This window comes from Panthera tigris, chromosome B4 (assembly GCF_018350195.1).
Source record: "Panthera tigris isolate Pti1 chromosome B4, P.tigris_Pti1_mat1.1, whole genome shotgun sequence".
NCBI lineage: Eukaryota > Metazoa > Chordata > Mammalia > Carnivora > Felidae > Panthera > Panthera tigris.
Window position 1 is genome coordinate 31,470,889 of NC_056666.1, and position 25,357 is coordinate 31,496,245.

General features: G+C 35.8%; 1 protein-coding gene across 11 annotated transcripts in view; it reads right to left on the reverse strand.

Annotated features, from left to right (window-relative positions):
• CUL2 (cullin 2) overlaps positions 1-25,357 on the reverse strand; it is a 157,560-nt gene that overhangs the window by 40,076 nt on the left and 92,127 nt on the right. For all 11 annotated transcript variants that reach the window (XM_042991425.1, XM_042991435.1, XM_042991432.1 and 8 more), the window contains 2 exons: positions 20,093-20,198; positions 13,912-13,994 (listed from right to left, as the gene is read on the reverse strand). In XM_042991425.1, coding sequence (XP_042847359.1) covers positions 13,912-13,994; positions 20,093-20,198 — 189 coding nt within the window. The remainder of the gene's footprint in view (positions 1-13,911; positions 13,995-20,092; positions 20,199-25,357) is intronic.

Sequence of the window (25,357 nt, forward strand, 5' to 3'; positions counted from 1 at the left end):
ATGAGTCCCCATAATGTATGGCTTTAAAAAATCATCTGGCTTAATTTCAGGAGCATTAAAAACCAGCAGAGCTTAACCCCTGGAGACCTGGAGGGCAATAGGAAACCGAGTCCTTGCCCTTAAAGAACCAGCACACTAAATAACTTGGCAGAGACACAGCATAGAAATAGCAGTTTCGGGGTGCCTGGATGGCTCAGTTGGTTAAGCATCCGACCTCAGCTCAGGTCATGACCTCATGGCTCATGAGTTCAAGCTCTGTGTCAGGCTCTGTGGTGATAGCTCAGAGCCTGGAGCCTGCTTCCGATTCTGTGTCTCCCTCTCTCTCTACCCCTCTCCCGCCTGCACTGTCTCTCTCTCAAAAATAAACAAACATTAAAAAAAAAAAAAAAGCAGTTTGAAGGTGCTTGGGGTATATGTGAAGATTTACTGACTAATCTTAGAATATGTTGACGGGGCAGGGATCTGCAGGAGACTTCTCCAGGAGCTAAAGTGTTGGTGGGTGCCATTTCTCTTCTACTCCCTGATCTATATAATTGGACACAGTTCTAACACTCTCCCATCTACACTGCTACCACAGCTGGTCCTCACCGCCCCAGTGTTCCCCTACTGACCTGCTCCACCCAAGAAACCCATCTCAGCAGACAGCCTTCCAAAGTGGCTCTTGCCCTGTCACAATACCATACACTAGCTCATCCGCAGTTCCGGCAGCCAGGCCTCTTAGCTGGCTGCACATGGAGCCAGCCCTTGTTCTTCAGTATGCTAACAGTGGTGGCAGAGACTAACTGCAGACAGCTAGGGTGAGTGCTGGCCCCAACTACCAGTTAGCCCAGGCACTTAACAGCTGGGCCTCTCAACAGTGTGGGGAACAAATCCTGTCCAGTGCCCCAACAGCAGGCAAAGTAGGTTACTGTAGACAGTTGGGCTGAAGGCCAGTCCCATCTACCACCATGCCCACAGCAACTGTGGCTCAGCCACAACAGGAAGGCCCATGCAGCTTACACAGGGGACACCAATGGAGCACCTGGTTTTGCTGACGAGGGGGGGATTGTGCTGCAGGGCAATACAGGACTTCTTCTACACAAGTCTACTACTTTCAAGACCAAGCGACACAGCTAACCTACTATATACAGAAACAGATTTAGACAAAATAAGAAGGCAGAGGAATACACCTCAAATGAAAGAACAAGACAAAATAACAGAAAAAGAGCTAAATGAAATGAAATATTTCTCATAAAGAGTTCAAAGTAATGGTCATTACGATACCTGACTTGAGAGAAGAGTGGATTAATTCAGTGAGAACTGCAACAAAGATACAAAATATTAAAAAGAGTTGAAGAACACAATTAGCTGAAATAAAAAATATACTAGAGGGAATCAACAGCAGATGAGAAAATGCAGGAATGGACCAGTGATCTGGAACAGGATAATGGAAAGCAATCAAGCTGAACAGCAAAGACAAGACAAAACAAAACAAACCTAAAAAAGAGAGAGAGAGAGAGAGAAAGAGAGAGAAAAAGAAAAAAAATAAAAAATAAGAATAGGTAAGAATAGGTTAAAAGAACTCTGCAACATCATCAAGAGTAATAATTTCTGTATGACAGGGATCCCAGAAAAAGAAGGAAGAAGAGGTTGGAGAATTTATTTAAAGAAACAATAGCTGAAAATTTCCCTAATCTGAGAAAGAAAACAAACATTCAGGTCCAGGAAGTATAGACAACTCTTAACAAGACAAACCCAAGGACGCCCACACCAAGACACATAATAACTAAAATGGCAAAAAATTTTTTTTAATGTTTATTTATTTTTGAGACAGAGAGAGACAGAGCATGAACGGGGGAGGGTCAGAGAGAGGGAGACACAGAATCTGAAGCAGGCTCCAGGCTCTGAGCTGTCAGCACAGAGCCTGACGTGGGGCTCGAACTCACGGACCGCGAGATCATGACCTGAGCCGAAGTCGGCCGCTTAACTGACTGAGCCACCCAGGCGCCCCTGACAAAGAGAGAATTTTAAAAGCAGCAAGAGAAAACAGTTTTATACAAGGGAAATACTATAAGACTATCAGCTGATTTTTCAGCAGAAACTTTGCAGGCCAGAAGAAAGTGGCACAAGATGTTCAAAGTACTGACAGGAAAAAAACCTACAACCAAGAATACTCTACCTGACAAAGTTATCATTCAGAATTGAAGGAGAGACAAAGAGATTCCCTAGACAAACAGAAGTTAAAACTTATCACCACTAACCCAGCCTTACAAGAAATGTTTAAAGAGAGTTCATTAAGTGGAAAGAAAATAAAGGTATTTAATTTCACATCAATTTAAAAGCAATTATATCTACAAAAATCAGTCAAGAGATAAATTTAAAAGATGTAAAATATGCTATCATATAAGTAAAATGTGGAGGGAGGGAGTAGAAATTTAATGATTTCACAATGTATTCAAAATTGAGCAACCATCAACTTAATATAGCCTGCTATACACATAAGATATATATGACCCCAATGGTAACCAGAAATCAAACACCTATAGTAGATACACAAAAAATAGAGAGGACAGAATCTAAGCATAACACTAAAGCAAGCCATCAAACCACAAGGGAAGAGAGTGAGAAAAGAAGAACAGAAAAGAACTACAAAAATAACCAGAAAACAACAAACAAAATAATATTTAATAAGTACATACTTATCAGTAATTACTTTAAATATTTATGGACTAAATACTCCAATCAAAAGACGTAGGGTAACTAAATGGATAAAAAACCAAGACCCATCTATATGCTGCCTACAAGACTCACTTCAGATCTAAAGACACATCATACAGAGTAAAAGTGAAGGGATGGAAAAAAACATTCTATGCAAATGGAAGTGGAAAAAAAAAAGGCTGGAATATAAATACATATATCAGACACAATAGACGTTAAAACAAAGACTGTAGCAAGAGACAAAGAAAATCAGTATATAATGATAAAGGGATCCATCCAACAGGAGAAGAGAACAAGTGTAAATATCTATGCATCCAACATATGAGCACCTAAATATAGAAAGCAAATATTAACACACATAACGGGAGAAATTGACAGTAATACATTAATAGTAAGGAACTTTAACACTCCACTTATATCAGTTGTTAGATCATCCAAACAGAAAATCAATAAAGAAACAATGGCTTTGAACAACACCTTAGACCAGATAGATGGACCTAACAAGATACATATAGAACATTCCATCCACAAACAGCAGAATACACATTCTTTTCACATACATATAGAACATTCTCCAGGACTGATCACATGTTAAGCCACAAAACAAGTGTCAATGAATTTAAGAAGACTGAAACCATATCAAGCATCTTTACCAACCACAATAGTATGAAACTAGAAATCAATTACAAGGAAAAAAAAAACACTAGGAAAAAACACAAATACATGGAGGCTAAACAACATGCTATTAAACAATCAATGGGTCAACAAAGAAATAAAAGAGGAACTCAAAAAATTCATGGAGACAAATGAAAATAATAGTCCAAAATCTTTGGGACACAGCAAAGCAGTTCTGAGAGAGACGTATACGTTCATACAAGCCTATCTCAAGAAACAAGAAAAATATCAAATAATCAAACCTTACACCGAAAGCAACTAGAAAAATATGAACAAACTAAGCCTAATGTTAGTAGAAGAAAGAAAATAATAAAAATTAGAGGGGCGCCTGGGTGGCTCAGTTGGTTGGGTATTTGACTCTTGTTTTCGGTTCAGGTCATGATCTTATGGTTTGTGAGTTTGAGCCCCACACTGGGCTCTGTGCTGACAGTGCAGAGCCTGCTTAGAGTTCTCTTTCTACCTCTCTCACTGCCCCTCTCCTGCTTGCTCATGCTCTCTCTCTGTCTCAAAATAAATAATTTAAACGAAAAGAAAATAATAAAGATTAGAGCAGAAATAACTGGACACTAAAGAAAACACAAGAAAACACCAATGAAATCAAAAGCTGGTTCTTTGAAATATAAACACAACTGATCAACATTTAGCCAGACTCATACAAAAAAAAGGGGGGGGGGTGCTCAAATAAATAAAATCAGAAATGAAGGAGGAGAGATAACAACCCATACCAGAGAAATACAAAGAATAAGAAACTACCACTAACAATTACATGCCAATAAACTAGACAACCTAGAAGAAATGGATAAATTTCTAGAAACATACAATCTCCTAAACTGAATCAGGAAGAAATAGAAATTTGACCAGACCAATTACTAGTAATGATAATGAATTGGTAATCGAAAACTCCCAACAAACAAAAAGTCCAGGACCAGATGGCTTCCCAGGCAAATTCTACCAAACATTTAAAGAAGACTTAACAATGATCCTTCTCATACTATTCCAAGAAATAGAAGAGGAGGGAACACTCCAAATTCATTCTACAAAGTCAGCATTACCCTGACATCAAACCAAGACTATCACTAAAAAACCAAAACAAAAACAAAAAAAAAGAACAAAACAAAAACTACAGTCTAATATCCCTGATTAACACAGATGCAAATATCCTCAACAAAGTATTAGCAAACCACATTCAACAATGCATTAAAAGGACCATTCAACACAATCAAGTAGGATTTATTCCAGAGATGCAAGAATGGTTCAGTATTCATGAATCAATCGATGTGATACCTTACATTAACAAGAGGAAGGATAAAAACTATATGATCATCTCAACAGATAGAGAAAAAGCATCTGACAAAATACAACATCCATTCATGATAAAAGCTCCCGACAGGGGCAACTGAGTGGCTCAGTAGGTTAAGCGTCAGACTCTTTGATTTCAGCTCAGGTCATGATCTCACAGTTCGTAGGTTCTAGCCCCACAATGGGCTCTGTGCTGACAGCATGGAGCCTGCTTGGGATTCTCTCTCTCTCCCCTCTCTGCCCCTCCTCTGCTGTCTCTCTCTCTCTCAAAAATAAATTAATAAACATTTAGTAATAAAAAAAAAAACCCGACAAAGTGATTTAGAGAAAACATACCTCAGTATAATAAAGGCCATATATGAAAAACCCACAGCTAACATCATATTCAATGGTGAAAACCTGAAAGCTTTTCTTCTAAGATCAGGAACAAGATAAAAATGTCCACTCTTACAACTTTCATTCAACATAGCACTGAAGTCCTAGCTGCAGCAATCAAACAAGAAAAAGAAATAAAAGGCATCCCAATTGGTAAGAAGTAAAATTGTCACTATTTGCAGATTAGGAACAAGACAAAAATGTCTACTCTCACAACTTTCATTCAACATAGCACTGAAAGTCATAGCTGCAGCAATCACACACAAAAAAGAAATAAAAGGCATCCAGATTGGTAAGAAAGAAATAAAATTGTCACTATTTGCAGATGATATGATACTATATATAGAAACTAAAAATCCCACCAAAAAACTGTTAGAACTAATAAATGAATTTAGTAGGCTTGCAGGATACAAAATTAATATACAGAAATGTGTTTTGTATACACTAATAACACAGAAAGAAATTTAAATTTTTTTTTTGAAGTTTATTTTTGACAGAGAAAGACAGAGTACGAGAGAGGGGGTGGGGGGTGCAGAGACAAAGAGAGGGAAACACAAAATCTGAAGCAAGCTCCAGGCTCTGAGCTGTCAGCACTGACCCCAACAACCCTGACGCGGGGCTCAAACTCATGGACCATGAGATCATGACCTGAGCAGAAGTCGGACGCTTATTTAACCAACTGAGCCAACCAGGCGCCCCAAGAAATTTTTTAAAATTTCTACTTGTAACTATACCAAAAAGTATAAGATGTCTAGAAATAAATTAACCAAGGAGGTGAAAAACCTATACTCTGAAAACTGTAAGATATTGATGAAAGAACTGAAAATGACATAAACAATGTTCATGGATTGAAAAAATCACTACTGTTAAAATGTCCATACTACCCAAAAGGAATCTACCAATTCAATGCAATCACTACCAAAATACCAATAGCAGTTTTCACAGAACTAGAATAAGAATCCTAAAATTTGTATGGAACCACAAAAAACCTCGAATAGTCAGAGCGATCTTGAGAAAGAACAAAGCTGGAGGTATCACAATCCCAGATTTCAAGATATACTACAAAGCTGTAGTAATCCAAACAGTATGGTACAAAAACAGCCATATAGGGCAATAGAACACAATAGAGAGCCCATGCTTCTGTGGTCAATTTATCTATGACAAAGGAGGCTAGAATATACAATGGGGAAAAGATGGTGTCTTCAATAAATGGTGTTGGGAAAACTGGACAGCTACATGCAAATAAATGAAACTGGGACCAGTTTCTCTTACCATACACAAGAATAAAATCAAAATGGCTTAAAGACCTAAATGTGAGAGGTGCTTGGATGGCTCAGTTGGCTAAGCATCTGACTTTTTGGCTCAGGTCATGATCTCACAGTTCATGAGTTTGAGCCCTACGTCAGGCTCTGTGCTGCCAGCTCAGAACCTGGAGCCTGCTTTGGATTCTGTGTCTCCCTCTCTCTCCGTCTCCCACTCGTGCTCTGTCTCTCTGTCTCTCAAATATAAAATAAACATTTAAAACATTCTTAAAAAAAAAAAAGACTTAAATATGAGACCTGAAATGATGAAACTCCTAAAAGAAAACACAGGTGGTATCAGTGTTAATATATTTATGGATATGTATCCTCAGGCAAGGGAAACAAAAGCAGTAAGAAACTATTGGGACAACACCAAAATAAAAAGCTTTTGCACAGCAAAGGAGACCATCAACAAAACAAAAAGGCAACCCAGTGAATGGGAGAAGTATTTTCAAATGATATATCCAAGAAAGGATGATATCTAGAATACATCAAGAACTTCTACAACTCAACACCAAAAAACCCAAAAAATCCAATTAAAAAACAGGCAGAGGATTTGAATAGACATTTTTTCCAAAGAAGAAGATGTACAAATGGCCAACAGACACATGAAGAGATTCTCAAGTCACCAATCATCAGGAAAATGAAAATCAAAACCACAATATCACCTCACATGAGTCAGAATGGTTAGTATCAAAAAGACAAGAAATAGCAAGTATTACTGAAGATATGGAGAAAAGGGAATCCCCATGCACTATTGGTGGGAATGTAAATTGGTACAACCACTGTGGAAAACAGTATGGATGTTCCTCAAAAAGTTAAAAATAGAAATATCATATAATCCAGTAATTCCACTGCTGAGTATTTACTCAAAGAAAATGAAAACACACATTCAAAAAGATATGGGCACCCCTATGTATATATAACATTATTTGCAGTAGCCAAAATATGGAAGCAACCCAAGTAGCTACTGATAGATGAATGGATAAAGAAGATGTGGTGTATATATACAGTGGAATATTACTCAGACATAAAAAAAAAAAAAATGAGATCTTGCCATTTGTGAGAACATGAATGGACCTAAAGGGTATTATGCTAAATGAAATAAGTCAGACAGAAAAAGACAAATGCCACGTGATTTCATTTATAGGTAAAATCTGTAAAACAAAACAAGTAACAACAAAAAATCCAGACTCTTAAATACAGAGAACAAACTGGTGGATGTCAGAGGGGAGGTGAATAGGGGAGATAGGCGAAATAGGTGGGGGAGTAAGAGACATAAACTTCCAGTTATAAAATAAGTAAGTCATGAAGATGGAAAGTACAGCATAAGGAATACAGTCAATGATAATGTAATAATGTATGGTTACAGATAGTGACCACACTTAATCGTGATGAGCGCCGAGTAATGTATAGAATTGTCAAATCACTATTTTGTACATCGGAAACTAACATGTCAGCTATACTTCAAAATAAAATAAAGGCAAAAGGTTATTTTGTGAATGTGCAAGAAAAAAAAATTCTTCTTACAAAGAAACCCTAGACGCAGATGGTTTTGCAGGGAGTTTTACTAAACACTGAAAAATTTTACAGAAACTCATCTACTCAAAAGAAAAAGATGGAATAGTTCCTAATTTAACCTACAAGAATGAGCCTAATACCAAACCCAGACAAAGACATTATGAGAAAGAATAATTATAGGCCCATTCCACTCATGGATATAGATTCAAAATTCTAAACAAAGTATTAGCAAATCAAATGCAGCCATGTTATAAAATTATTACAGACAACAACCAACCTGGGTTTTATTCTAGTTATATGAGGATAGTTTAATATTAGAAAATTCATAAATGTAACCTACCACACTAAAAGATTAATAGAAAAAAAACTTTATCTCTCAATAGAATCAGAAGTCATTTTATACAATCCAACACCAAATTCAAATTAACTTCATCATTCTGATTAAGAGTATCTAATAAAAAGTTAAAGGAAGCATCATTTTAAATAGGGAAATGTTACATATGTAACCTTTAAAATCAGGGGTGAGACAAAGATGCTCATTATCCATCACTCCTCTTCAACACTGCTGTGGAGGTCCTAGCCAATGAGGTGTTGTGTGTGTGCACAGGCAAGTGCACGTGTGCGCATGCACACACACACACACACACACACACACACACACACACACAAGGGAAACAAAACTATCGTTTACAGATTATGATAGCTGACATAGAAAGCACAAAAATGAGCACAAATTATTAGAAATGATCTTTTTTTGGGAAAAGAAGCTACAAATGACGGAAGTTAACATGGAGGCTAAATGTTAAGATTTATATATTAAAGAGCCTGTTGTATTTAAATATACTAGCAGAAAACAAATAGAATGCATAATTACACAGAACAAATTTTTTCTAACAGTATCAGAAAATACCAAGTATCCTGAAATAAATCAAACAAAGGAGTGAAGAACCTTTATAGATATATTTATAAAAACTTAGGAGACATTAAAGAAGGCATTAAAAATAGCAGATATGTTCATGAATAGGAAGATTTAATACAGTAAAGATGTAAATTCCCTCCAAATGAACTTATATATTCAATTGAATTTCAATCCTACAAAAAATTTATTCTAGGCAACTTATAATCACCTTTACAAAATATGACCAGGATCTGTGCGAAAAAAAAAGTAAAGGGGGGCACCTGGGTGGCTCAGTCAGTTAAATGTCTGACTTCAGCTCAGGTCATGATCTCAGTTTGTGAGTTCGAGCCCCGCATTGGGCTCTGTGCTGCCAGCTCAGAGCCTGGAACCTGCTTCAGATTCTGTGTCTCCCTCTCTCTCTGCCCCTCCCCTGCTCACACTCTGTCTCTGTCTCTCAATAATAAATAAACGTTAAAATAAATAAATAAATAAAAAATAATAAATAAACGTTAAAAAAACTAAAAAAAAAAAAAAAAGTAAAGGGCCTTATGAAAAAGTAAAGGGCCGAATAACAGCCAGAACACTTCTAGCTTATGGAGGGCAAGTCTGTCTGACCAGATATCAAGACTTATTATGCTATAATAATGAACAGAGTGAGATATGGGCCAAAGATAGACAAACAAATGGAACAGAGCCCTCATATGGAACCACACTTGTAGGAAAACTTTGGTATCTAACAGAGGTCTGATGTCAGAACAGAAAGTAGGAAGAATTAAAAAAAAAAAAAAAAAAAAAAGGAGCAGGGAGCCTTGGTGGCTCAGTCAGTTAAGCGTTGAACTCCTGGTTTTGATTCAGGTCCTGATCTCACGGTTTATGAGACCAAGCCCAAGCTCAGGCAGCACACAGCCTGTTTGGGATTTTCTCTCTCCTTCTTTCTCTGCCCCTCCCCTGCTCATGCTCTCTCTCTCTTTCTCTCAAAATAAATAAACTTAAAAAAAAGGAGCTATAAAGTTAAAATTTTTTTCTCATTTGTCACTTAAACTCTTGTCTTTGTTTCTGATTATGCAAGAGAAAGGATACTAAAGTCATGATTGTTTTGCTGCTGAATGATAATGTCAGAATAAATAAAAACTTTTCCAATTCAACAAACATTAAGCATAGAGACTTATTTCAGATTGCAATCTGCCAAATGATTCTCTTAGGGAAAAAAGAAATCTGCCATATAAATGTTAAGGCAGCAATTCTGATCCTAGGAATCCATAAACCTTCTAAAACGTACATAAAGTTTTGTGTGCATATGCATATTGAGTATTTTTATGTGAGGAGGCTCTAAAGCTTTCATCATCTTCCTAAAGGAATATAAAGTTTCCACAAAAAATAAATATAACCACTGTACTTAAATAAACAAATATTTAAGTACAAACTATTCTCAGTAGTTACTTATGAAGAGAAGAAAGTTACAGCTAAAAGGAAGAAAACAGGGATATTCACATATTATGTGCCATTTAAACTTAAAAAAATTTTTTTTTAATTTTGAAATAATTACAGATTCACAGGAAGCTGCAAACATAACAAAAGCAGTCCTGGACATGTTCACCCAATTTTCTCCAATGGTAACATCTTACATAACTATGGCACAATGTCAAAATCAGGAAATCAACATTGATACAACCTATAGACCTTATTCAGATTTTGCCAGCTTTAACACATAATCATTTGTGTATATTTGTATTTATGTAATTCTATGAAATTTTATCACATACCTAGATTCATGTTACTACCACCATATTCAAAATATACATCTACTGTATCACCATAAAGCAACTCCCTCATACTTATAGCCTCATACCAACCACTAATCTATTCTAATTTCTAAGAATATATTATTAGGTATTCGTAATACTTCTATAAATTCCCCCAGTGCATGTACATATGTGTGTGTAATACTGTATGCAGTATTTATACGTATGTAGATATATACATATGCACATTCATATAAACAAATGTACACACAATCTTAAATGCATAGAGAATTTTTTCAGAGAATACTTTAAATCCTTAATAGTGATTTGCTTTAAATAACAGTATTGAAGGTATTAGGGGAAAAATGAAGGCCTTCTAATTTTTTTTTTAACTTTCTATATATTTTTAATTGTGTACAATCAACATATTTTATAATTTTTTTGTAGAACAATACTTTTAAATATCCCTTGTGTAAACTTTTCACTGGCCAGATTTAAGAAACCATTAGTTCACAGTAATTTTTTTTTTTTAATGTTTATTTTTGAGACACAGAGAGACAGAGCATGAACGGGGGAGGGTCAGAGAGAGAGGGAGACTCAGAATCTGAAACAGGCTCCAGGCTCTGAGCTGTCAGCACAGAGCCCTACGTGGGGCTCGAACTCACGGACCGTGAGATCATGACCTGAGCCGAAGTCGGATGCTTAACCGACTGAGCCACCCAGGCACCCCTATTCTTTAGACACTTGTAGAAAATTCCTAGGAACGCAGGGGTGATTACAGGAAAGGAAACTAAATAAGCTGATAGGAAATCAAATTTGTAATATGCTCTGCTAAACTTTAAGTTTAGTGGAGCTCTTTCCAAAAAGAAGTTGTAGGTACATATAATAAAATACCTCTCTGTTAGCCTTAAATCCTAATTCTCATTCTGCCATGTACTAGTTATGTGACCTGAGTAAGGTGATTGCCTTCGCAAGCCTCATTTTCCCCATTTGTAAATGAGTCTATGATAATATTCACCTTCACATCCTGTTCAGACAAGTTTATCAATGGGGAAATACTTAACACAGCCACTTGTCCATGTAACGGAAGTTATATCTGGCCATATTATTTCAAACAACAATGGGTAAAGCAACATAGTGGAAACAATACTAAACGATACTAACAATACTAAAGCAACATAGTAGAAAGACCCAAATTGGAAGTTTCTAGGCATGGACTTTCTTTCCTTAGCTATATCAAATTCAAGAAGTCGTTTCTCTCTATTGAAAGTTCAAATTATTTACTTATAAATAAAACTGCCTCCTTAAGATCATACAAAGTACTATGTGTGAAAATACTAGAATACTCAAAGCACTATAAAACTCAAATGTATATAAAAGCTAAAATATTGGAACTGGGAATGAAAGAAATATTCTGTGAATTAAAAAAACAAGCTTAATGGATATAGAGTTGGTAAGTTGGAGACAGGAGCTGAAGAGAAAAAAAAAAAAAAGAAAATAGGGGCTGGAGTCAAATTAGTCTTCTTAGAGTGCCACCACTGATGTCTTCATTTGTAAAATGGAAATGGAAATAGTACCAACATCCCAGCGTGGTGAGGATTAATGGGATAATGGCAGTAAAGCTTTTAGAACACTTCTTGGCACATAGCTCCCATATTTATTATTTGTTGTCGTTACTATTTACTGATTTATTATTTATTATTTTAGAGAGCAAGACAGGGCGCAAGCAGGGGAGATGAGCAGAAAGAGAGAGAGAATCCTAAGCAGGCTCCATGCTCACTACAGAGCCTGATGCAGGGCTTGATCCCATGACCCTGGGCTCATGACCTGAGCCAAAATCAAGAGTCAGACACTCAACCAACTGAGCCACCCACGTGCCCCATTATTGTTATTATTATTATGCCTTAGCTTACTTAGCTGTAAAAGGTGGGATAACACCGACCTAATAGAGTACACATGAAAAATAAATGAGGTATTAGTAGGGCATGTCAAATAATACTTTAATGGAAGCTGATTATAACAACAAAGCTAAGAACAGTTGGCCTAATATCTCTAACCAAATAATCTATGCATCTTTTCCAGAATATCATATACTTGCATTATTTTTCTTATACAGTTAGAAAATTTCTTAAAATCTTCCATCAAATTCATTTTTAACAAGCTAACAATCACACTTAAGAAAATTTACTAGGTTGGGACAAACATATTAAAAGAGACATTTCAAAAAACTAACATTCAGAAAATTTTAACAATATTTTCAATAAACTTTCAATGTAAAATAACTGAATTCCAAGTTAAGAAAAAAGTTAATATTTAATAGAAAAATAAATTATGTTAGAACCTATAAATATTGTTGGGAGTATTCTTTTAATTATTGTTTAGTAGAGAAAAGAGAAGAAAAAAATTGTTCCACCCTACTGCTTTAGTATTGCCTTTTCTTTCCTCACTACCTAGGGAAGCGACAGGTTTTTAAAACCAAGTTATTAATTGCTACCATCTACTTTCTACTTAGCATTAACAATAAATTTTAAAATATTCCATTACCCTTTTTCGTGGCTTTATGTTTTTCTTTAGTTTTTTGTTTTTAAGTCCCTTATTTCCCAGTAGGAGCTCACAGAAAGAACAAGGCTTTCCTTTTTTTTCCCTCACATAAAAAACTCCATATTTGGGTATTCTTTAGAGAAAGCATTTTCAGATGGAGTGGCCGTTATCACGTTGCAATTCACTGGTCTAGATAATTCCTACAATATCAGTTCCAATAACCTGATATTTATTATATACACATCTGTGTGAGTGACTTTTAGTGCTTTAGGTTCCCCAAAGCTGAAGCCTAGTAAGAATCTTTTAGGCCAGAATGGATGCAAGGATGTTCTATTCTGGACTCCACGGGAAAACTTACTTTGTCTCCAATTCTATTCACAAAGCAATTAGGTAAAGTCCAAAACACTGGGTCCTGAGTAAAATGAGAAGCCATTTTCCCATAAACTAACCTCACATTAATAGGCAAGTTACTGATTTAACACTGGGGCTAAGAGGTAACCAACTACCTAGAAAAATCTGTTTTCTTGAATAGGTAGGTTACTCTCATCAGGATTTAAACTGACAGAACATGTTCAAACAATTCAGCACTGCCCTGGAAAATCCAAGAGGGTACCAGGCTTGCAACAACAAATTATAGGTCACTTCCTTCAGGGATTTATTTATTTATTAAGTATATTGGACCAAAGACCTGCCAAAAAAAATTATGAAACAATTTAAAACATTGCCATTTAGATGGAAAATGAGGCTCGTTTAAGTAACACATGGCCTATGTCTAGTCAACACCCATGCAACAGTACACTATTTGAAACCATTTCAAACAGCAAATTAGAATTGACTCAAGAAGATAAGTATCAGTACTCACTTTTTTATTTCTCGGAGCAGCATTCGGATAAGGATGGTCTGAAGTGGTTCAACCATCAATTTCCTCCACATATCCAATGCTAGCTGCCAGGAAAAATAAAAATTATCAAGGCTGAACTACTTTTAACATTTGTTAAAATGTTAAAAGACTCTTCAAAGCAAACATACTCTTTCAAGTATTTATAACCAAACTTTCAAAATTCAAATGAAAACTGAATATACATAAAAAATAAATTTCTAAGTTATTTATTTTTTTGAAAGAGAACGCACGCAAAAGAGAGGGCAAGCAGGATAGGGGCAGAGGAAGAGGGAAAAAGAATCCTAAGCAGACCCCACACTCAGCACAGAGCCTGAGGCGGGGCTTAATTCCACAACCTACAGAACCTGACCTCAGCCAAAATCAAGAGTTCAATGCTTAACCAACTGAGCCACCCAGGCGCTGCTAAATTTCTAATTTAAAATGAAAATGACTACCACATCAGACTTGTACAAGAAACAGAATTAAGGTTTTATCATTAACTGAAAGTCTTAAAGACATAATTGATTAGATTTTTATGAAGTAGAATTTATTGAATGTTAAATGCCCAGTATTATGGAAAGGCTAAGACTAATAGAAATAAAGGAATTATGTTAAAGTGATTTAGCTGTTGGCTGATTTTGAAATTACAAAACCTCTCATACAAACATAAAAGGAAGGTCAACTAAAAGAATAATAAAATAAAACATTCCTGTACTCACCACTCAGTTTAAGAAACACAACTTCCACATTACCATTGTACCACATATCCTCCTACTTTCCCCTCAAAGGTTACAACCACCTTGAAATTTGTGTTAAATCATTCCCTTGCTTTATAGTTCTACCAAATGTCTACATGTCCCTATAGTATTTTTCTTGTCTTAAGTCCAGTAGAGTCAACACACAGTGTTCTATTAGTTTCAGGTGTACAATATAATGATTCAACAATTCTATACATTATTCAGTACTCATCAAGGTAAGTGTACTCAATCTCCTTCACCTATTTCACCCAGCCCCCACCCACATCCTCTCTGGTAACCAGTTCTCCGTAGTTAGGAGCCTGTTTCTTGGCTTCTTTTTTCTTTCCCCATTTGTTTTGTTTCTTAAATTTCACTTATGAGTGAAATCATATGGTATTTGTCTTTGTCTTATTTCATTTAACATTATACCCTCTAGATCCATCCATGTTGTTGCAAATGACAAGATTTCATTTTTTATGGCTGAGTAGTATTCCATCGTGTGTGTGTGTGTGTGTGTGTGTGTGTGTGTGTACCAATTCTTAACCATTCATCTATATCGGTGGACACTAGGGCTATTTCCATAATTAGGCTACTGTAAATAATGCTGCATATACATAGGGGTGCATAGATCTTTTTGAATCTGTGTTTTCATTTTCTTTGGATAAATACCCAGCAGTGGAATTACTGGATCATATTTCTATTTTTAATTTTTTGAGGAATTAAAATTAAATTACAAATTTTTAATTTTAACCACTGTTTTCTTCAGTGGTTGCACCAATTTACATTCCCACCAACAGTGCTTGGGAATTTCCTTTTCTCTACATGCTCACCAACATTCACTCTATCTTGTCTTTTTGATACTAGCCATTCTGACTGGTGTAAGGTGATTTTTCATTGTGGTTTTGATTTTTTCATTTCCCTGATAGTGATTTGAGAATCTCTTCACGTGGCTGTTGGCCATTTGTATGTCTTCTTTGGAAAAAGGTCTATTCAGGTCCTCTGTCCATTTTTTAATTGAATTGTTTTTTTCGGTACTAAGTTGTATAAGTTCTTTATGTATTCTGGATATTAACCCTTATTAGATATGTCATTTGCAAATATTTTCTCCCATTCACTAGGTTGGCTTTTTGTTTTGTTGATGGTCTCCTTTGCTGTGCAAAAGCTTTTTATTTTGGTATAGTCCCAATAGTTTCTTACTGCTTTTGTTTCCCTTGCCTGAAGGAAACATCTACAAATATGTTGCTAAGGCCGCTGTCCAAGATTTTACTGCCTGTTTTTTCTTTTATGAATGTTATTGTTTCAGGTCTCACATTTAGATCTTTAACTCACTTTGAGTTTATTTTTGTGTATGGTGTAAGAAAGTGGTTGTTTCATTCATTTGCATATAGCTGTCCAGTTTTCACAACACTATTTACTGAAAAGACTCTTTTCTCCACTGTATATTCAAGCCTCCTTTGTCATAAATTGATTGACCACAGAAGTGTGGGTTTGTATGCATGGGCTTTTTATCCTATTCCATTGATCTATGTGTATTTATGTGTCAGTACCATACAGTTTTGATTACTACAGCTTTGCAACATAGTTTGAAATTAGGGATTGTGATACAGTTTTGTTCTTCCTCAAGATTGCTTTGGCTATTTGAGGTCTTCTGTGGTTCCATACAAATTTTAGGATTATCAGTTCTAGTTCTGTGAAAAGTGTTATTGATATTTTGTTAGGGATTACAGTCAATCTGTAGATTGTTTTGGTAACTCCTTGGTTTTTCGTTTTTTGTTACGTTTCTTTATTTTTGAAAGACAGAGAGAGACACAGCACGAGCAGGGGAGGGACAGAAAAAGAGAGAGACACAGAATCCGAAGCAGGCTCCAGGCTCTGAGTTGTCAGCGCAGAGCCTGACGCAGGCCTCAAACCCATAAACCATGAGATCATGACCTAAGCCGAAGTCATACACTTAACCGACTGAGCCACTCAGGTGCTCTTAACTCCTTTTGGTTTTAACTGGCATCTTCTTGAGCGAGGCTGGGCATCTTTTTATATTTTTATTGTATGTCTTAGTTTTTTTTCTGTGAAATGCCCATTCATCCTTTTTGCCCATTATTCTATTAATATTTATCTTGTTTTCAGTAAAAACTAGGAGTTCTTAAATACTGTAGAAATTAATCCCTTGACATATATACTGCAATTTGTCATAGTTTTGTGACTTAACTTTTGAGTTCTTTTAAAAGTGTTTAGTAAAAATACATTATATTTTAATGTCTCCATTTTATCAATCTTTTCCTTTATTGTTTGTATTTTTCATGTCTTTTAAGAACTTCCCTAGCCTAATGTCAGGGATATGTGTGCTCTTATATTGCCTTCTAAAAGTTTTCAAGTTTTGCCTTCCACATTTAAAATCCAATATATTTTTCCCATAGAGAGTACAAATTATTTCAGTATCAAAAATTGACTGCGCCTCTGTTTCCAACTTAATTGCATCTATACAGCTATTAGTCTGGTTTTAGCCTCTATTCTGTTTCCCTGGGGTAACTTTATTCTGATCAATTGGTAATTCCATTTCAAATAAGTAAAAGCATCTGCCTTCCCAGAAGGAACATTCTTCAAGTTTCCCCTTATTTTTATATTTTTAAATAGCACCAACAGGGAAAAAAGAAAGTGATACAAAAGAAAATGTGATCTTATAGCTGTGGTGGGAGAGAAAACTAAAGCCTTTTGAAAGCAAGCTGGTGGTGCTATCAAAATTCAGGATGCTTTGACTTCCAGGTACCAACTCTACGACAATTTCTGCTCATGTACAAAGAGATGTATACTTAAATGTTAACTCTCTGAGTGTGAGGTTTGTGTCTATTTTGTTCACTACTGAATTCCTAGCATATAGAAAAGTGCCTGGCACACAAATGGGTTTAAAAAATACTTAATAAATGAACAAATGAACAATGATATTCACAGTGGTATTTTCAACAAGAACTGTAAACTAAGGAGAATAGTCTAATAAATGATAAATAAATTATTTTATATCCCTATTATAGAATACTGAGCTCTCACAAAAATAAACTTATATGAAAAGAACACCTCACGTGGATGGAACTAGAGGGTATTATGCTAAGCGAAATTAGAGAAAGACAAATATCATATGACTTCACTCATATGAGGACTTTAAGATACAAAACAGATGAACATAAGGGAAGGGAAACAAAAATAATATAAAAACAGGGAGGGGGGCAAAAACATAAGAAACTCATAAATATGGAGAACAAACAGAGGGTTACTGGAGGGGGGATGGGCTAAATGAGTTAGGGACGTTAAGGAATCTACTCCTGAAATCATTGTTGCACTATATGCTAACTAACTTGGATGTAAATTAAAACAATAAATGAACAACAACAACAAAAAAGAACACTTAGACACATTAACCAAAAAACAAAACAAAACAAGCAAGAAATACAAGTTCCAAGATATATGGTGTGATATCATTATGGTATATATGCTATGATTCCATTAACATTTAAAATTAAACTGTATGTATAAATATTTACATGCAAATGTGCAGGTAAAATTCAGAAAAGACAAAAACCAAATGGTTTATGGTGATTTCCTCTGGGAGAAGGAGTGAGCTTGACAACGCTGGTGATAAGGGACCATCATTAAAATATTCTTATAATCCTACTAACTAAAGCAACTACTGTTAAGATTTTATTTCCCACTAATCCATTACTCTGCATCCTTTTTCCCCCTGCAGTTTTATTCCTATTAAACATACAATGTGTCCACATTTTTTCATAAAATATTTTCCCCTTTATTAAAGTTTCTATGAAGTATTTTCTATTACTAATTCATCTCTTTGCCTTTATAACAAAAGCATATTGTATATATTCTTCTATGTATGATTTTTTTACTATTGGATATTGGACATTTGGATTGTTTACCCATTAGTCACCCTTACTAACAATGATTACAAGGAATACTCTTAAACATTTAAACTTTTTTTTTCCATATTTATCATTTTCACAGTGCAGATTACTAGACATGGGATTACCTAATTAACAAATATTAAACATTTTAAAGTCTACTGAAAGACGATGACAAATTTCTTTCTAAAAGGATTATTCTAGTAAAACTTTCCTCATGCTGCATCTTAGCTGTTTATTTCTTTCATTAACACCCATCACAATTTAACATTAATTTCTGTACTTATTTGGCACTGCCTCCCCATGAGGACAGGGAACTTCTGTCTGTTTACCATTGTATCCCCAGTGTCTGGTTAGTCAACAAATACGTAGTACGTGAAATAAACAAACATTGTACTAGAGTATTTCTTTCACAATGAATATATGCTTTATGTAATTCCCACATTTAAATTTGCACTGTGCCTCAAGAATCTGAATGAATTACTTGACCTGCACACTTAATTGTTTCACTCTGGATTTAATTACTTTTTAAAGTTAAAATAAATTTGTCATGGGACACCTGGATAGCTCAGTCGATTGAACGTCTGACTCTTGATATGGGTGCAGGTCATGATCCCGGGGTTGTAAAATAAAGCCCCACATCAGGCTCTGTGCTGAATGTGGAGCCTGCTTAAGGTTTTCTTTCTTCCTTCCTTCCTTCCTTCCTTCCTTCCTTCCTTCCTTCCTTCCTTCCCTCCCTCCCTCCTTCCCTCCCTCCCTCCTTCCCTTTCTTTCTCTCTCTCCTCTCTTTCTTTCTTTCTCTCTCTCCCTCCCTTCCTCTCTCTCCCTCCCTCCCTCTCTCTCTCCCCCCTCTCTCTCTGCCCCTCTGCCACCCGTGCATGCACACACACATGCTGCCTCTCTCTCAAAATAAACTTAAAAAATAATTTCTTATATCCATAAATCTGTATTTCCTCTCAAGTCCATGACCTTTCCACTTTTTAACTGCAAGAGTCTCAACATTTTTAAAATGCATTTTATGAGCTTTTTTCACAGTGGAACTATTAACCTTGTCATTTATTCATCCATCATTAATCTAATTATTAAAATAATACTAATCACATCTCTTCTGTTCTCATCTATGTGAAGATTCTTAGGAAATCACTGCAGTGTTTTATTAACATTTAGGATGTCTCAAATCTTGACAATTTTGGGGGTGCCTGGGTGGCTCAGTCAGTTAAGTGTCTGACTCTTGATTTCAGTCTAAGTTGTGATCTCCTGGTTCATGGGTTTGAGCCTCATGTCAAGCTCTGCACTGACAGCACAGAGCCTGCTGTGAGAGCTTTCAGATTCTCTCTCTTCCTCTCTCTCTGCCCCTCCCTTGCTCGTTCTCTCTCAAAAATAAATAAACTTAAAAAAAAAATTTCGACAATTTTAAGGTAGTCAACACAGTGTCCTTGAAAAAAGGACAGTGAATGAAATTACCTCAATATATATATAAAAACACTCCTATGCTTGCCAGTCATTTAAAGAATTTCCTACCTCTCCTATTTCCATAAGTGGTTCATTCATATCTACACCACCGTAGCCATACTGAAGGTCAGCTTCTGTCAATTTATTCTTTTTAATAAACTGGGTGTTGAGATACCTGAAAAACAAATATAATATTATTATTAAAGTAAGTAGGAAAACAAATAACTGTTAAAATCAGTAGTAAAACAAATAACTTGCAACTTTAAAACAATAATTTTGGGTTATAAATCAACTATAAAATAGTTTGGTAATATATCAAATTAATTACGCAGAAATTAGAAATATAATTAAAAAGGAACAAAAGTATTAGCCAAACTTTCTCTGCAAGGCCTTAAGAGCCAAAATATATGACCTCTAGAGTGGGGGAAAAAACTCTATCACCCCAGTTTCACTTCAAAAAAACTCAAGGGTAGGGGCGCCTGGTGGCTCAGTCAGTTAAGCATCTGACTTTGGCTCATGCCATGATCTCGCAGTTCGTGAGCTCGAGCCCCACATCGAGCCCCACATCGGGGCTCTGTGCTGACAGCTCAGAGCCTGGAGCCTGCTTCAAATTCTGTGACTCCCTCTCTCTCTCTGCCCCTCCCCTGCCCATGTGCGCAGTCTCTCTCTCTCTCTCAAAAATAAACATTAAAAAAAATTTTTTTAAAACTCAAGGATTTGGTCTAAAACTTTTCAGTACTCATATAGCCCAATAACTCCTCCCTAAGGGGCTTCTATAATCCTTCTACCATCTAATTAACTCATTCCCAGATTCTCTTGGTAAGTTCACTTTGTAAAGAACTAAACAAAAAAAAATGCTTAAAAAATAAAAATCCAGGTAGTCATTCAACTTATATTTCATCACCAGGAAAAGATGTAATTAAACAACAACAAAAAGAGATCATGATCAGTAGACAGAAAATGAAATAGACTGTTACAGACAGTAGAAAGTATGGGCAAAACTGACAAAGGTAAAATCACTTTGTCTACCACAGGACAATAGCTTTATAATGTTTCAACATATTCTAAGACAAGTAACTAAGAATTACTGAAATGAATAGAGTTCTTTAAAGTAAATAAAATATGTAGAAAGGGCTCAAAACATTCTAGTACTGGGGTACCTGGGTGGTTCAGTCGGTTGAGCATCCGACTTAGGCTCAGGTCATGATCTCACAGCTCGTGAGTTCGAGCCCTGCGTCGGTCTCTGTGCTGACAGCTCGGAGCCTGGAGCCTGGAGCCTGCTTCGGATTCTGTGTCTCCCTCTCTCTGCCCCTAACCCACTGGCATTCTGCCTCTGTCTCTCTCAAAAATAAATAAATATTAAAAAAAATTTTAAAAAGAAACATTCTAGTACTCACTTTTCACAATCCTAGATTTCACTATAATGCCTTTGATACATATATTTTTAACATTTATTTATTTTTGAGAGATAGATACAGCACAAGCAGGGAAGGGACAGACAGACAGGGAGACACAGAATCTGAAACAGGCTCCAGGCTCTGAGCTGTCAGCACAGAGCCCGAGGTAGGGCCCAAACTCACAAATCACAAGATAAAGACTTGAGCCAAAGTTGGACTCAACCAACTGAGCCACCCAAGCGCCCCTCACTACAATGCCTTTAATGCTTACTTACCACCTGAAAGGTTCTGTCATGTGTATATAGTTAAAGACATATAAATACTTAGGCAATAACCACAAAATCTTTATATTAAAACGCACACTTTCTAATGTTTGTTGCATCAAAATGAAAAGTCCACTTTACGTGTGCAGACAACTAAAACTGAAAACAAAGGCAACAAAAATTTCAACTGTGTTATTTTACCACCAACTCTAGGAGATGATGCAAAATACAATTCTTGAAAGTACAACTCCAAAGCTGTATAGACACAACCATGTACACAAGTTGCACTCCCACACTAATTTCAAGCCTCTAGACTCCAAGGCTTAAAACCTTGGTACTTTGTTTGATATTTTAGTCTCTGCTACCCATATGTGCAGTGTCCTAATATATTTTTCCTGCAAAATGTCATTTCATCCTTCCTTCTATTCTCACTACGATCCTCATAATTTTATCCTTCCAATTGAAGAAAGGGAAATAGGACTGACAGAGACAGAAGTAAGAGATAGAGAAAGAATGGCTTTTTTTTTTTTTTTTTTTTTTTTTTACCTGAAATAGAAGATTTGGGATATCTGGCCTGAAATGAAGATATATAAATTGGAGAGATATTTTAACCTCTGGCCTCTCATTCAGGTGTCAGCTCAAACACATTTCTCTCAGGCCTGACCTGATCCCAATCCAAATGAACTTTAATTTGCCACTTCACTCCCACTGAAGTGACTATACACAACTGTTTTATATTCTTCATGGTACTTACTACTGTGTGAAATAATCCAATTCTGTTATTTGTTTACTTGCTTTGTACATCTGTCACCTCTCTAGATTATAACAACTACAAAGCAAGGACCTGGCTCACACACAGCATCCAGAACCAGTGGCAGGTAAATATGAAGTCCTCAAAAAATATTTCCTTGATGAATTACTGAATAAATAAATGGTAACATTCCAGACAGCAGGAATAACAAAAGCTAATATTAGAACACAAACTTGGAAAAGCAGCCTGGAGCCAGATCATAAAAGCCATGAATGCCAGGAAATACAAGTAATCACTAACATTTATAGAGCTTATGTTACATGTCAGGCATACCCCTAAGCATTTTATACAGCTGAATACTATCAGGTACATACATGTGGTACTATTATGATCCTCCTTTTATATGTAAGAAAATTGCAGCTTAGAGAGCTTAAGGAACTTGCCAACAGTCAATGTGCTAGTAAGTGGAAGGGCTGGCACAGAAACTCATGAGTTCTCCCTTTCTCATTCAACAAATATTGACTGAGTGTGAACTCTATGTCAGGTACAATGCCAGGCACTAGGGACAGAAAGATGAAAAACAAAAATGTGGTCTTTCCACACAGAGTTTACACATCTGGGAGAATATACAAATATGAACAAATACAATATTTCAACTGTGACACATGCTCCCTGAGTGGAGGGACTTAATTACCATATCTTTACCATTTCTATGTGCCTTCCTATATGAATCCTTTGCTCTCAACCAGTTTCTTTTTTGGTCTGTGGTACCACCACGGCGATCCCAGTAAAAGATTAGAAACACTTCTCTCTCATCCTTCCATTCTACTCTTTTAATCAGCCGGTCCTCATCTCCTCCTAAACTATTCATTATTCTCTCCCATTACTTTCCTTCTCTCTTCCAATGTCTCTTGTTAATTCTCTGCTTGGATCATGTGCAACACTCTCATGTGCAACACTCTCATGACTGGTCTCTTTTTTCTGTTTTGCCATCTCCAATTCATCTAAAAATTCCACTTTCAGGATGTCACTAACCCATTCAGAATCCTAAGTAGCTCCCTTATACCTATAGAGTAAACTTCTTAGCATAGTGGTTTGTTAACTCTGAAGAACTAGCTGCTAGACCTGAAGAAGTCTGGAATCACTAATCTGTTTCAATGATCTGTATGTATATTCTTGAGCCAATATACTGGTTTAGTGGAGCTTTATGTTTCCATTCTGACAGGACAAGTCACTATTCTCTTTACCTCATGGAATAAAACTTTAACTTCCATTAATTGTAGCTTTCTCATTCCAGATTTCTACCCTTAATGTTAAATTTAAGCTTGACAAGACAAGCTTTTAAAATAATTTAAAGATGTAACTTAAAATGTAAATAGTGTAAGTTTTCATTTTGATATGGATACCTTTTTTTTAAGTTTATTTATTTTGAGAGAGAGAGAGAGAGAGAGAGAGAGAACAAACATACACAAGCAGGGGAGGGGCAGAAAGACAGGAAGAGAGAGAATCCCAAGCAGGCTCCACACTGCCAGCCATGGCCCAAACCCATGAACTGAACCCATGAATCATGAGATCATGACCTGAGCTGAAATCAAGACCTGGACTTTTAGCTTAAAAGACTGAGCCACCCAGGCACCCCGACATGGATACAATTCTTAACTGGAATATTTTACAGTCAATTTTATTAATGACACATTTGTTTTTAAAGACATATGTTCTAAGAAATTATAAAAGAAAATAGGTCCCAATAATTTCTTAAAGGCAATACCTGATTGTTCTTCTCATGTATGATGCAATAGTTTTTATAATTTTTGTGTTTTTATAATTTATTTTACCTACAAAGTGCTTAATAAGTATCCTTCACTTTTCTGGAGTATTAGCACTGACACAATTAAAAATAGTACTTGCCAATAATGAACAGCCTAAAGTAACTCTGAAGCCTCAGAGAAACCAAGCATTTCAATCTATCATAGGAAATTGCATTACAAAAATTGTTCTCATGCTAATACCTACTGGATTTCAAAAGTCGTTAATACTCCAAGGGCCAGCAGGGTCTAAAGAGCTATGTAGTACTGGGAAAGGCAGGCAGGAGTATCAGCATTTTCCTTATAGTCAGAATCCTTAAATTACCTATATTAATGCATATCCATCTTAGAAATCAATCAGGATAAACAAGAGGGTAGAAATTACTTCATAAAAATATTTAAAAACACTTTTGAAACAAAATTGAATTCTTCCTTTATATTTCTCTACAAATATATCCTTCTCTACAAATATATCCTTACAGACTATGATTAAAAATGATAGCTAGCCTGGATAACCTCACTACCCTACAATTAAAAACTATCATTAAGCAGTTTTCATGTAATTACTGCCAACTATATCCTCTATAAAAAGGATCTTACCACCTATTCTACCAATATAATTAAATAAATGATGGTCAGCCACATGATGCCAGCATCACAGAGGTCAAATACAATTCTCTGTATGTGAATCCCATTAGCCATTAGTTCTAAGTCTTTGCTATAGATAGTGGAAAGTTACTACATGATTTTAGAGAGTGATCAAATTTGCATGTTAAAAAAAATATGAGTTTAGTAAATAGGATAAATTAGCAATCAAAGGTTGGAAGACTGGTTATAGGGACTTTATCATTAATAGTCCAGGTGAGAAATGATAAACAGCTTGAACTATAATAGCAATGCAAAGGAAATAATGAATTTAAGAGACATTTGGAGGATGTGACCAATAGAGATCAGGGAGAAAGGACAACCCTAAGTGAAGGAAGAGTAACTGAGACTTTCGGCATTTATGCCTGGGTGTACAGTATTACTACCAATTAAAAATAGTAATACTGGGGTCAGTATACTGGGGACAGTATATAAAAGATTACATGCTCAGTTTTGAAATCTGCAATACTACA